Source organism: Ambystoma mexicanum, chromosome 2p (genome assembly GCF_040938575.1).
Source record: "Ambystoma mexicanum isolate Mex_15411 chromosome 2p, UKY_AmexF1_1, whole genome shotgun sequence".
Lineage (NCBI taxonomy): Eukaryota > Metazoa > Chordata > Amphibia > Caudata > Ambystomatidae > Ambystoma > Ambystoma mexicanum.
The window spans coordinates 718,036,462-718,050,826 of NC_090923.1; the positions used below are offsets into that span (position 1 = coordinate 718,036,462).

At 44.6% G+C, this 14,365-nt stretch overlaps 1 protein-coding gene across 1 annotated transcript in view; it reads right to left on the reverse strand.

The window, feature by feature from the left end:
- Nucleotides 1–213: 213 nt before the first annotated feature.
- LOC138566711 (uncharacterized) overlaps nucleotides 214–14,365 on the reverse strand; it is a 65,322-nt gene continuing 51,170 nt past the window's right edge. Inside the window, exon 2 of the mRNA XM_069644307.1 lies at nucleotides 214–4,937. Coding sequence (XP_069500408.1) covers nucleotides 1,047–4,679 — 3,633 coding nt within the window. The 5' untranslated portion in view covers nucleotides 4,680–4,937 and the 3' untranslated portion in view covers nucleotides 214–1,046. The remainder of the gene's footprint in view (nucleotides 4,938–14,365) is intronic.

Consider the following 14,365-nt stretch of genomic DNA (forward strand, 5'->3'; position numbering starts at 1 on the left):
TGGAAGAGTACCCAGCAAGCTCAGGGTACATTAGCTCCATGGACAACAAACCCTTGGGACTGACTGGAGTGAACTACCATCTTGATGGCATTTGAGAACGGACCCATGGCTGGCTATTTTATTGTATACATTTTCACATTGTGTACCCAGCACTTTATGCATTACTTTATATAGGATGGGTGGATGCAGTTATTTTTAAATGCAAGTTTTGCCCTTTTTGTCGACATGTCCAGTTATTGATGTCTACTCTTTATATTTGTGAGCAATATTTTGGATAACATTACCGTGTAGTGTGTGGTGGTGAAATTGGAGACTGGGCAGGGGGAGTCTGCCTGGCATTCCAAGGATTCAGTTTAGCCAATGGATGGATTCCAAATCATTCCTTATTATATTCCTCAACACACGATGTAACCATTGAGGCTGTGGAGCCGCTTTCTCTGTGTTTAGAGCAAAATATCAGGAAATGGTTCAGGAGTTTCTGGCTGATGGACTTTTCTTTAATTCAGGTAACCAGCAAAGATAAAGATTAGCGTTCAAAATGTCACTAAGATGTTTTGTCACATAATTATCAACGTTAAGTGTTCCAGTTGTTCAGCCATCCCAAGTCACCTTAATTGGATTCACAGCTTCAGAGAAGGTTGTATGTATTCAGTTCTTTCCTGTATACTCCTATTCCCCCCCAGAGAAAGACAAAATGGTAGACAGAGATACTATGGGTGTGCTCCTATTGGAGTCTGCGCTGTTGCCAATACAATGAGGATTATTTTGCCAGATCAGAGGCACAGATGCAGATGAAATGCCTTTATTTCTATAGTTTTGTATATGGCTAATGGACAATAGGGTTGGAGCTTGGGTGCTTATCCCTCCCAATAAACAGATGAGAAACAAAGGCAGAGGAAACTAGAAGTAGACCAAAGAATGAATACATTGCAGAAGGGAGAAGCAGGACCCTATCTCGTATAGTCTGGTAACTAGTGGTCAAACATCACTCAGTGGAGGTTTATACGTAGTTTTAATTTTCTCTGGAGGAGAGCATTCATGGGGGGTTATTCTTCAGAAAGTAGTTGCTGGGCTGTGCAAAAAGGTAAATCCCCTGCCCCTGGAGACGAGGATTCCTGCAAACCCCTGCCCTCTTCTTGATCCTGTTGCCGCCAAAGGGCTATGTGACCAGTTGCTGCATGGATAGCTGCCTGCACAACCTCCACCGCAGCTTCATACAGCAGCTTTTTCTCTTGCTCATGTGGGTCAGTGGTGATGTCGCTCATCTCATTAGGGAGCAGGCTGGTGGGCTGTAGATTTGCTTTAGTATTTTCTTGAGGCTGAATCCCTTCTGTCCCCTCCGACCAGGAGAAGGTTGTGCCTCTGGAAGTGCCTTCAAACATGTCTCCCTCCAACTGATTTGTTTCAAAGGATCGATAGGTCCTGAGTGAGGGAGTACTGCTTTTGCGGGGTGTGGGCGTTTGCTCTTTGTCAGTGTTTGGCAAGGAACACCTTTGCCTGGTATCCACCCTCATGTCCTTCTTCAGAGCAGGTTGAAATTGTTGACTACTTCCCCCAGAATATCTCTGCTTAGGAACGTGTTTTAAAGAACTAGAAGCCATGTTATGAGACAGAAGGGCGTCGCATTCCTTTTCTTCAGAGCCCAACTGGAGCGTGGATAACCTTATGGCCAGAGTTTCCTGGGATGAGGGGCTCGGTCTTAGTAGAAGGGGCACATCCCTCTCATTCCAATTCCTCACAGTTGTATGCCCATAAAATTCACAGTATTGTGCCAGGGATATTGCCACCTTCTGATCACTAGTCACATTCACTTCTTGGGTGAGGTTAGCTACTTGCAAGTGCGGGTGGTCTTGCGTCTTCCCCTGGAAGGCTGCACTCTCGCCAGCAGACAGCACACCGGGTGTGCATGGGTCAGCTTCTTCTGGAACCGATTCTTTTTGTGAGCTGTCTATGTTGTTCTGACCAGCCTTGTGTCTGTCTCCTTCAGCAGTATGGCCCCATCCAGATATGTCACTCTTCACTAATTGTTTATGTTCATTTTGTCCACCAGAATCTTTGTAAATATTAGTGACCAATGGGTACTTCACATTGTGGGCATTCCTGAGCATTGCCAGATCTGATGCCTCTGCAAGCAGCTTGTCGTTTCTTTGAGGTTCTGCACATGAGTCCTGAAGGGCACTGGGCACCGATTCTGAGGCATTACTAACCAGATTGGGGGCATATGCAAGTTCACTTTCCTTCTCTTGTTCAGTTTCTTCAATATTTAACTTCGAATCAGTATTGAAGTTCTGGCTCGGTGATATCTGGATGCGTTTTCCATTTGCAAAATGCTTCTCTGCCGAAATCTGTTCACTGCACTTCACGTCTTTCGCTTCTTCCACTTTAGTGCTGTTCCAGGAGATGGTGGGGGCTGATCTGTTTGTTGCAGTAACATCTTCCTTAGATACCATTGAAAATGGTACTGTAGTAACAACCTCTTGAACTTCAACCTTTGATACAGTACCAACCTCCTCAACGGGGGAGAGGTCTGGTGTCATAGCTACAGTGCCAAACTCTAGTGTATCCACAGAGCCTGGTAACTGTGGAGCAGTGAGATGCTCCTGTGTTGCCATGCGGCATGCTGACCTGGCTGCAGTGGCATCCTCCCGAGTTACTATGAGGCCTTCCAAAGACTCTGCCTCCACCTCCCCCTGGAATGCCAGGTCACCCAATATCTGTGGTAATGGAACATCCTCCTGAGATACCATGTGCCCATCTACAACAGTATTTTGCTTTGATCCCATGGCACCTGCATCAGTTAAATCCCCTTTAGACACCTTGGGGTTTGCTACGTCTGCTGCATTAACATCCTCCCAAGAAACTTCAAGACCTGCTATTGCTGTTGCACTCACGTCCACCACTTCCGTATTTAAATTGTCCTGGATTACTATGACCATTTCTGCATCACTGCGTCCCCTCTGAGTTACGACAGGGCCTCTTTCCTCTGAAACAGAACTGTCCTTATAAGAGACTATGGTGTCCATTAAAATAATGGCAGTTTCTTGGGGGATGCCTACTGTTTCTATATCTGTAAGACATTGTTCTGTGGAAAGGAGTCCTTGTGCTTGTGTTGAAGAAATGTCCTTGTGAGAGAGCATGGCCACAGAACCTGTGTCTGCTACAGTAATGTCCTCCTTGACCGCATCTCCAAAGGTATGTTTATCCTCGTAAGCAGACTCGCATGCAACATTCTCAATGAAGCCTCCTGTGATTTTGCGTTGCCGATTGTACCACCTTATTTTTTTGAAGAAAGATAACTTTGAATATGGTCGGCAAGTCTCGCCTCCCTCTTCCATTTCATCACAACATTCTGGTATTGTAGTCACATTAAGGACCTGGTTTTCGGCCTCCCTTTCCTTGCGTAGCTCACTTTGCCCAATTTGTGGCTTGGACCTGCCCAGATATGGAACTGTCCTCCATGGTTTCATTTTCAGATGCTTTCTGGATTTCAAGGCACTTTCTGCACATGCAGCACCTTGTTTTGTGGAAGCCGGCACAGTCATCTCAACCTTTCCAGTTCCGGTTGTGGAAGTAATAAGGCTCCCTTGCAAGTTATCAGGGTTTCTTCTTTTTTGCAGGGGACTGCATTGATAATCTGCTTCTTCTTGCATGTTATGCAATCCTTCGCCCTGAATGGCCGCTGCCGTAATCCTCTGTTTTTGATGTGTTGATTTGCACCAGAGAACAGGCTTCCTCAAGCTTTGCATCTCATGGTTGCCTTCCAATTTCTTGTTTCTGACATCAGACGCCTCTTGCCTCCATCCTGTTCTAATGGTCCCTTTACACTCCTGGACTAACTCCACTTCTTTTACCTGTGCACTGCCTCTAGATTTTTTCTGGGGTGTTTTTAGACAGGATAATAATTTTAAAGCAAAACAGGGACCATTCCTTTTCTTTCCAGACTCTTTACTTATAGCGGACCTTGTGTCCTTGCTACAATGCTCCCCTTCAAGGACCGGTTTCTCCACCTGCGGTGGAACTGAAACATTGGCTTCGGATACCACACATATTTCATTGTTTGACTGCTTGACTCCTGCTTCATTACATCCATTAGATTTTTTCCTTCGGAAGAAAAGCAAGAACTTTTTGTGATGGACACCTCTTTCCAGAAAGCGCTCTTCAGCTTTATTTTTACTAGTGGATGTGGAACGGCCTTTTTCTTTGTCACAATCATCTTTTAAACAGTTTATTTCTTGAAGATCATGCTGGACAGGAGACGTAGCCTTGTTTGGTGAAACAGTTCCCAATGCTGCCTCATGACCTGCTAGAGATGCTGGCTGGGACAGGAGGCTGGAAGGTATTCTAGGAGCAGTCTCATGATCTGTCACAGGGGGTAACTGGTAAAGGTTAGAATCTGCTAAAGGATCCGATTGTGTCAAAGGCTCAAACTCGGATTGGTGCACAAGTGGTTTCTGGCAACTGTCCTTCCAATGCATGGTGGGTGCTCCATCCAAAAATGCCATGCCAGCATTGGATTTTTGTAATTCTCTACTGTTAGTTTTGTGCCCAAGTTCTCCATTTATGCTGCATCCTAACTCCAGTTCTCCATGACTTGGCTTCTCGTCTTCAGGTTGTGTCACCAAGGAGCGCCGAGACTGAGCATCAACCCTTCTACAAACCTCACGCTGAACAGCCGCCATCTACATTGGGTTGCTAGGTTGAGTACTTGTCCAAGATGCAGTCAGATAAAAGCTCTATTTTGTCTGCTGTTTCAGTGGGGATTTTGTTTTTCCTCTCACGTGCAGACACTGCATTGGTCCTCTTACACTTGCAACTGGCAAGTGAGTGGGTGGAACCTTGATCAAAGCATCTGTTCTCTTGCCACCAACTTTATAATCCTGAATCTGGCAGATGTAGTATCATCAGTTGTTGGTTTTCACTGATGCTTGATGTTCAATCTAAAGAGAGAGAGAGAAAGACAAATTACTTTTCAGTAACGCATATAATTAATGAGATCTATCTGCTCAGCAGTAAATGTTACCCGCCCACATCTACAGTGTGATTATTTGCATAGACATGTTTTTGCAATGCAATATAAATTCGGTTGTATACGTGAATTCATTTTTTGTGCTTCTCTTGACATCGAAGGGTGTGGTATTTGGACCTCCTCGACATGATCATCGTCCTTATCTGTCCATCTTGCATCAAACGGAAAAAATACATATTCTGAATTCAGCTACCTGATACCTGAAGAACATTTTTTATTGAACTATGCCCCTGTAAACATTACTGATTCTGTTCTCCTTCTGCGTCTGTGAATGTGTTAATGCAAGTGAAACCAAGATTTAAGGGCATCTAAAATGGAAGTGACTCTGGCTGCGTTTGGAGACGAGTGATATGGGCCAGGGTTGTAAAATTGACCAACATGCCATGGAGAGTGGGAATACAATCACACCCACACACAAGATTGCATCACAAGAAGGGAAGTCACAGAACCTTTCTCATGGACGACATCACGCTAACTCGCATCACATGACCTTTGACAAGGCTGGGCATGACATTGCGGCTGTAAATAAAACCTGTAGGCGGGTATAAGATTAAAAAAACATAGTACAGCAGATCAAAAACAGCAAACATATTTAACTAGAGTGCAGCCTTTATATAAAATGGATAACGTCTTGGTGTAAGAGAGGTAGACCCTGCTTAACCAACACAAGCCGGGGTCACTGCCTTTATACACCAGTACAGCCACATATGTCGAGTTACTGCCATCTGAGGCAGCTCATACAATGCCCTCTCGCCTTGTAGTCCGGGGATCACGATGCAGTTGTCCACTTGCACAAGAACTGCCACTGCGTGGTTCAGACCTTTCAGCTGGGATCTGTTAGACATATCCAAGCCTCTGTCCTGTGTGTGTGTGTGTGTGTATAGGGACCCTGAGACCATATTTAGAATATAGATTGATTGAGTCTTTGTCTGGGAGGTAAAGTGGTGTCAAAGTCTGTGAATATTTTGTGTGGGTATGGGGGGCGGGGGGGAGAGTTCCGGGGAGAAGGAGTGCCTTTCCTGTAGATGGAGCATTGCCTGAAGATTCTGGATGACCTACTTTAAGACACTAGAGAAAAGCAGGGCATTGACTTTGCGGAATAAGTGGAAATTGACTGTAGCGTGGGACTGTGTCCTAGATACAAAGGAATTGATATCAGTTTACAATAGTGGGCATTCATCCTAGTCCATAGAGCATCATTATATGATACCTGAACGTATTGCTCAGCGCTGTAAGGCGTGGCTGTGTGTGAGCTACGCTAGAGGAATCGCCCACCAGAGATTCAGAGGTGGGTTTGCATGCAGCAGTTGCAAAATCAGCCAAAGTGCTCAGGGTTTTTTAGGCCAACTTTCTGGGTCGCTCTCACCATTGTCTCCTGGGATTCTGCTTTCAATTGACTGATAATATTCTAAAATAACACAAGCTTACTTGCTGCCAAAACTGTCATTGTGCAAACAGGTCTGCAGCCATGTAGCCCACGTAAACGTCATATTTAGAATGGACTGTGTCCTGCCTCAGATTCCTCATCCTAGATACTTCATAAGCAGCGACAGCTGGCACCAGAACATTTTTCAGCAACAGAGGGCGAGAAGTGCCTCACAGCTGTCCCTCTTCCACGTTCCACTCCTGGGCTCTAGAAGCGATGGTGCCTAGCTCATGTATAGGGCACATCATGCCTCGTGGATTTAGTTTCTTCTGCAAGCGTTTCATGCTGCACAGTGAATGCTCTTCTCCTGTCCATTTTATTTTTAACTGCTTCTTTGGGAGCTCAGGCATCGGGATTTAAACAGTGCAAGGACTGCACCTCCAAACTGTCCATAACTAATCACTTTAGCATTCATACATTGACACATTGTGGTCGACCACCAGACTCCGACTGCCGGTCCTGCCTAGTCATGCATACAAAGGTGATTCATGAGCATGTGGCTAAAGTGGCTCTACGCTGCCTCCCATTGAAATCAGCAGAACCCCTCTTCCAGAAGCAGTTTATCAGAGGAGGATTGGCCATCAGAGCTACCCACGCCTGAAGAAAAAGAGTCCTCTTCAGAAAGGGCAGGCCATGAGCGAACCCTCAAAAGCTCCTAAAAGAGGTCAGATTAACAGAGTGGGTTCCACCACTCCGCTTCTGGTTCAGCGCTGGTCGGGATGAGAGTGAGGAAAGTTTGTCTGACTCGTCAGCCAAAAAGGTGAAGTACCCAACAGCCTCCTCTTTGGTGGATGAGTGCGAGTCCTTCAGGCAGAAAATTCTGGAAATATTCTGCCAGGCCTCAGTGTCAATGGCTTCGCCTCGACCCCACATGTGAGGGAGATCCCACCACACTGACTAGGACTTGCAGGGATCCATCAAATGTCGGCATGCCAGAAGCCTCGGAAACTGTGCGGAAGAAAAAAGCTGCTTCAGAGCTGAAGCAGAGTACTTTGTCTCGGATACCCCTCTACTGGTAACTCCGTGCAGCGCAGAGGGGACTTCATTGTGTCCCCAAATGATGACGACTTCTATACATCTGCCTCAAGAGAATCCAACTTTGGAAGAGGTGCATAATGAAGAAAGGAATAATTTCCCCATTTGCATTGGAGAGCTTGGAGACCGTGCAGGTGCAAGTTCCAGAGAAGATGATTATAGTCAAACCTGACCTTACAGATCTGGCTGCCCACCATTGGGACACCAGCAGGAAAAACACCTCCCCAGATTTAAACATCATGAAGGCTTCTCTTTAGGGCCACTCGAAAGTAGCTGGCCATTGTACCATAGAAAGGTGGCAGAGGCCTTGTGCCTGGGACCCCTCTAGATCCATCCAAAAATATGAGCTCACTGACCTTCTTGGCAAAGGGATGCAAAAGAAGACGCTTCTACCGTTTAATATGGCAGTCGCCGAACCAGTGCTTCAGTTGTGGCAACATCATTTTTCCAAAGCCGTTGTTGATAAGGAACTGGCTAATATGACCAGGCTTATTTGTCAAAGCATGTCACCCAGAAAAACTGGTGGCTATGCTGGGTGTCAAATGAACCACCTTTCCCAAGCTCCCTCTGGACCAAGAGATAAAGAAACTCAGTGCATTTGGAGAGTAGCTATTCAGGGCGGGAAGCGTGGGGCTCAAGGCCGTTAATACATGTTGTGCCTACAAAGGCAGAGGACCACAAGGGAGCGGTGAGGGATGGCTTTAGCTCCATTGTAATGGATGACAATGAAGCTGCATGTCTGGTGCTTCAAGTGATCCTGGTTGACTGTGACCCGTGCCATTGGGACAGCGTTCATCATCAGGGGGGCACTCGTGGATGCGAAGGTCGGGTTTTGCAGCTGGTGTCCTGGCAAAATCTTTGGATATGCTGTTTAATAGCAACAACCTTTTCGGGACTAAGGTAGACCAGTCTTTTGAAAGATTCAAGGCAACATCAAAAGTTGCTGCGACTAGCGGTACCACCACCTTCTGCATCATCCTTTGTAGCTTCCTTGGCAAGCTTCTCCAGGGGTCGCAGGTTTAAGCATTACTTTTGTTTCGCTGATAGAGGGATGCCCCACTTGCCGGTTATGAAACGTTAACAGAGATATTTCACCTAACCAGATAGTGGCCTGGGAGTTAAACAAAGTCTGTCACAGGGATCCTCTGTGCCCCCTAAGTCAGCTGCCCCAAAACAACTTTGAGGGGCCCTCTACACACTCAACAGTAGGGAGATGAAGTTAACCATTTTTGAGTGAGTGATGCCTCCCTACTTCTCACCCATTGCCTTTACAAACAGCTGCCCATGAGTACAACCCCCAGACCACAACTCTGAAGAAAACGTCTGAAAAAAGGGTTTGGAGGAGGAAGAGGTTCAAGATGGTGACCCATTCACAGGTCCGTCATGCCTTAGATTTTGAGGACTGTCTGGCGTCAATGGACATTTAAGATGCTTATTTTCATGTACCTATCAATCCAAGCCACACACAGTAGCTGAGGTGGATTATAGACGGCACACAATACCAATTTTATTTCCTGCCTTATGGCCTAACCTCTTTCCCGAGGGTCTTCACAAACCTGATGTAAGTGATTGGAGCTCATATCAAGGAGGAAAAGATGCATGCCTTTCCGTATTAAGACGATTGGCTCATCAAAGCTCACTCACAAGAGCAGATTTTGCCCCACCTTCACCACACCTTCCATCTAACGAACAGTATGGGCTGCTTCCTGGAGCTTCAGTTTATCTGAGCAGTCATGGGTTCTCGTTCAGATACGGCCTTTACTCCTAAGGACAGAGTCAAAAGGTTTCATAACTCAACTTTCTACCATCACCCGCCTTTCTTCACTTTCTTTCCCTTGTAGCATCATGCATTTTTCTGATGCCAGAAGCCTGACTGAGGATGGTGTCACTCCAATGGCTCGTTCTTAGTGGTCCAGATTTTCAGGCAACATGTCAGACCTGCTTCGAGTCTCGAATCGGTGTTGCTAAGAATCCCTTGAGGTGGGCCCAACAGAGCAATTTGAACCCTTTTTGCAATCTTGGCCAGAGGCTACAATAGTTAAGTATGCCTCCACGAAAGACTGATGCTCTCAGAGTGAGTGGAATGTGATCCTTGGCAGAGACTAGGTTGCATATCAATCTATTAGGGCTCCGGGTGATGAGATCAACTCTGAAAGCCTTCTTTCCTTCATTTCAGGCTAGAAGTGTACAGATTATGATGGACAGTATATTGGCCATGCACTACCTCTTCCAGGTACATTGAAATGGATTGCCCTAGACTGGGCTCCAATGATGTGGTTTTTGTATCTCCTCGACATGACCATCATCTTTATCAACACCTTTTGAAGAGATGGGATCTTCTCTCCTAACCGCCACCCAAACCGCAGCACTATGAACCTGCATGCCTGCTTTCTGAGAGGCTGAGGTACAGGGATTGGGACTTGCCAGAAGAGGTACTAGAAGTTCTTCTTTCTGCTCATCTACTAGTTACTAGGGCCATCTACAACTGCTGATGGAAGACATTTTGTACTTGGTGGGGAGGTGGGGGGGTAGTGGGGAAGAGTGATTTGGATCCCCTCACTTGCAGATTCTAAATTCCCCCAGTTTCTATCTGAAGCAGGGGTCCTATTTTGCCTTTCCTATTGTGGTCCAGTGTTGAGGGGGTTGGTAAACATGTTTCCCCAAACTGGTTTGTATTTCATCCCTTGGTTTGGATTTCATCCCTGGAACCTGAACTTAGTCTTGACATTTATCTTGGGCTCTCCTTCTGAAGCTTTTGATGTTGTTTGTTAAGCATCTTAACTTTTAAACAGTTTTCCAGGTGGTCATGACATCTCCAGGAGAGTGATCGAGATACAGGAGCTACCTGTGAAACCATCTTATCTGATTTCTTTCTAGATGGAAAGTTAAACTGAGGGTTTGAACCTCGTTTTTGCCCTAGTAGGTGACTGAATTTCAACAAGAGAGTCACAAGATAAACTTGACAGTGTTTTACCTGCCTTCTCACCCTTCCAGTGAAGAGGAAAGGTGTCATCAGATTACAGAAAATACAATCAACTCTTTGTTACGTTTGCAGGAGCGAGACAGGCATCAGCAATCTCCAAACAAACCACTCTGAAGGGATCATTCTCTGCATATCTGAATGCTACAAATTTGCAGGAAAGGACATACTAACAGGTTTCAGATGCCACTTTACCAGTGATGGAGTGGCCACCTCAGCTTTGCGATGGGGAGTTCCGTCCCTGAACATATGACAGGCGGCTACCGAGGCAGCTCTCCACAACTTTCCCAAGCATTATTGTCTGACTCTGTGGCATCTCCAGGTGGTTATTTTGGTAGAGTGGTCCTGTAAAATGTCTTAGTATGATTGGATTCTTCCTCACTCCTCACTCTTTCCCCTCCTGCAGATCTGCTTTACTGCTCTGGGAGAGTATCTAAGAAAAAGAATCTGTGGGTGGACGCATCAATTAGAAGAAACAAATTACTTTTCCTCGATAATGTTCTTTCTATGCTCCTCCAATCTTCCTCGTGGCCCTCCCATTTGACCCCACGGAGAGAGCCCCTAAAATGCATCAGGAGAAAAAGCAAATTTCTTTTTTTTGGTTCAAGTAGCCTATTTTGCTGAGCATGGCGTAAAGAAAAGGGTAAACTGAGGTCGGAGTCGTGGTGTGCACTATATACTGCTTCATTTCTGGAGACAAAGACTGGACCGTCAAAGAGGCACGGAGTAGAGGTACACCTTGCCGTCTGCTTGTGAAATTGCTCCTATGGCAGCTGTCGCAACCTAGGAATCTGTGGGAGGAGAATCAATCAGAAAGAACATTATTTGGTGTAAGAAATGTGTTCAAGCATGCTCTCACCTTGCATATGGTAGATGATTTTCCAATATAGATTTCCTTGCAAACATTTTGCAAATATTCATTTTTTGTTGAGCTTTAAGAATAAATAATATTTACTCTGCGTAACCTGTTCCCATAACAATCTTTTCTGTATTGGCACAGTGATTTTGCATGTTATTTTTTGTTACATGATTCATTGAAAGCATTGTATGGTAGTATAAAATTAAAGATAATAGGGGATGTGGTTTACCGGTTAAATTGCAAAACATGGAAACCAGGATAACTCGGATCAAATCATGGCTTCCCCACTTGACCAAAGTACATGATACATAGCAAATCACTTAGGTTCCTTATTTTCCTTAACCCCAATAAAAGAAACATGGAATCCCCACTGACGTATTGTATTGATTCACTTTCAATGTAACCCTAATTGATTAACCCTCTCCTCTGCACTTTTACTGTAATGTATTTAAATAGGTCGAAAAAGTGGCCTAATTGAATGCCAAAGTATTTGTTATTTTAATCTAGTTACATAAATAAACCATAATAATAAACCATATCATCATTGAAACATGTTACTTTATCTCAGACCATATTGTCAATAGATGTTTTGATGAAGAGAGTTTCTTCACAAACGCCTTATATGGTTTCATGAATCATAGCACCTCTTCCTCCATCTTCATCAGGGCTGGTTCTGTACTATTATATTTCTCTTGGTCTAAATTAAAGAACATATCATGGACTTAATTGCCTATCCATAAGATAGTGTCTCTTAATTCTTAAACATCAGCATATGTCATGAAGTGCTTTACAAATATAAAACAAAACCTCTTTATAGGGTACAATACGTTGCTATCCCCCATTGGTGAGTGGTTCAAGGGATACATTGACTAACCTTAACTTACCCCGCTCCCAACATCTGCCCTACCGTTACATCCCACCCTCCTGTGCCCTTTTGTCACACCTACCTATGAGGGTCACTTTCCCTTAAATCTGACTCTGCAGATAATTGACATATCTGCTGCATTCGAATGGGCCTCTCTCGTGAACATGTCTCATCTGAACAGTTAATAGTAGCATCATGCTAAATTGATACGTTGTTACGATAATTAGTGGGCAAACTAGATCCCAGAAATGCCATTACATGTTCTTTCAATGCTGTCCAAAGGTACACATCCTCGTCTGACATAGTGAAATACAGTCTACGATAGGATAGTGAATAAAATAAAATATGCCAACACTCACCAGTGGTGTTTCATTTTCAGTGAATGACTGATAATGCTTCACAAACTTTGAGGGGCCTGGAGTTAGTCACCAAATCCCAGTAGGGCTCACAATACGGGCATGAACTGTGAGGTGCCCAATATAGTTGCCTGCACTAAGGGTCCCATCATGCCCAATACAGGGCGCCATCCCATCATGCTCTTTTGGTGTGCTAGCACGGGTCTGAAAAGGGATATAAAGGGTTAACAAAAATAAAATATGTTGTTCCGTACAATTAATGTTTTATCTTCTGTCAATTACTCAGCCAACCATTATTCGTTATGAACTGTATTTTGTGAGCGTTTTTCTAACTATGGTTGTCCTACATTTTGTGAGCTGCTTTCAATCTCTTAAACAGGAAGTGACATCAAAGGTGGAATTTCAAATACAGTTTACAGATTATTTATTGCAGCATGAAGCTAAATAACAACATGGCTTAAATTGAATCCCCACCAACAAGCTGCAACCTGCTGGTGCACAACGTTTGGGGTTTCTGGGACAAAAGGTTTGACATCAATGTTGTAATTTAATGCAATGCTCCTAGATCCTTGAACCTTCCTGCCCTCCATCATGATCTCCTGAGTCCTTGTGCTTATGGACAAAATACAACAGCAATTGTTGACATTACGTATGGGGGTGGGTGACGGGTTCATTGCAACTGTGCGGATTGGCCAATGAATATGACAGGTTCATTGCAACTGTGCGCATTGGCCAATGAATATGACAGGTTCATTGCAACTGTGCGCATTGGCTGCCTACATTGCATCTTCTCAGTGGCCACTCACCTAGCAGGTACACTGAACATCCATGCAGATTCCCTCAGCAATTAGACTCAACCACCACACAAGTGAGAATTCTGAAATACAGTGCTTAGTAAGTTGTTTTTGAATTAGGGTAGGCCATCGTATGGACCATTTTACCACATGGGAGAACAAGAAGTGCAGTCTATGCATTCCTTGGAGGGAAGTGCAGAGTGATTACCTGGAAGATGCAGTCCTCCTTTCCATGTACACCAAATTACTGTATGCACTCCATCATCTTCTATTACACTGAGTCACAGCCTCAACTGTCATGATTCTGGAGGCCCATGTGGACCAAGCAACGAAGTGTGATACTTGACTGCCTGTAGCTGGCTTGCAGTCCTCCTTCCAGTCTTCCCTGCATCAGCGCCCTTTCATCTCCATCCTCAGCCTGGTTCCTGTGAATGACGCATGGCCAAATTTCGATATTGGTGCATGGAGAAAGCCTATCCATCTCTTACATAGTTCCCTAGACAATGTTGTGTTCTTCGTTTTTGCTTTGGCCAAGTTTGGTATTAAGTTAGAATCTGACAGAACCTACCTTTCAATCATGGGAGCATATTTGAACTCTGAATCCAACTGTTTTTCGTTAAGAAATCCAGTTATAAAATAACTTTTTAACAGGAGCTCCTATTTATAGCACCCTGGTCAGAAAGCCCCATCCAGTGTGCAAAGTAAACAGTGTGTTATCAGCATTGGTTCATAACGTGAATGTTCCCTGCAATAATGTCACCAGAGAGGCAATATTTTTCATTGCACACTAATAAGCATTCCCATACATATACTAGGACTGGTGTCATTTACTATTCGAAACTCCACTACTAGAATATTTTAAGAAGTGCTTTTTTGTGCACGGCGTGAATTTGGGTAAATGTCACCCTCTGGCTCCATTTTCCTAGGTGCAAAGCAAAAAGGTGATGGCTGGAAGCTTTTGAATTGATCATAACCACAGGCACAGCTCTGGGCAACCCTCCAGACCATCGTTCTTCGCCTGCCA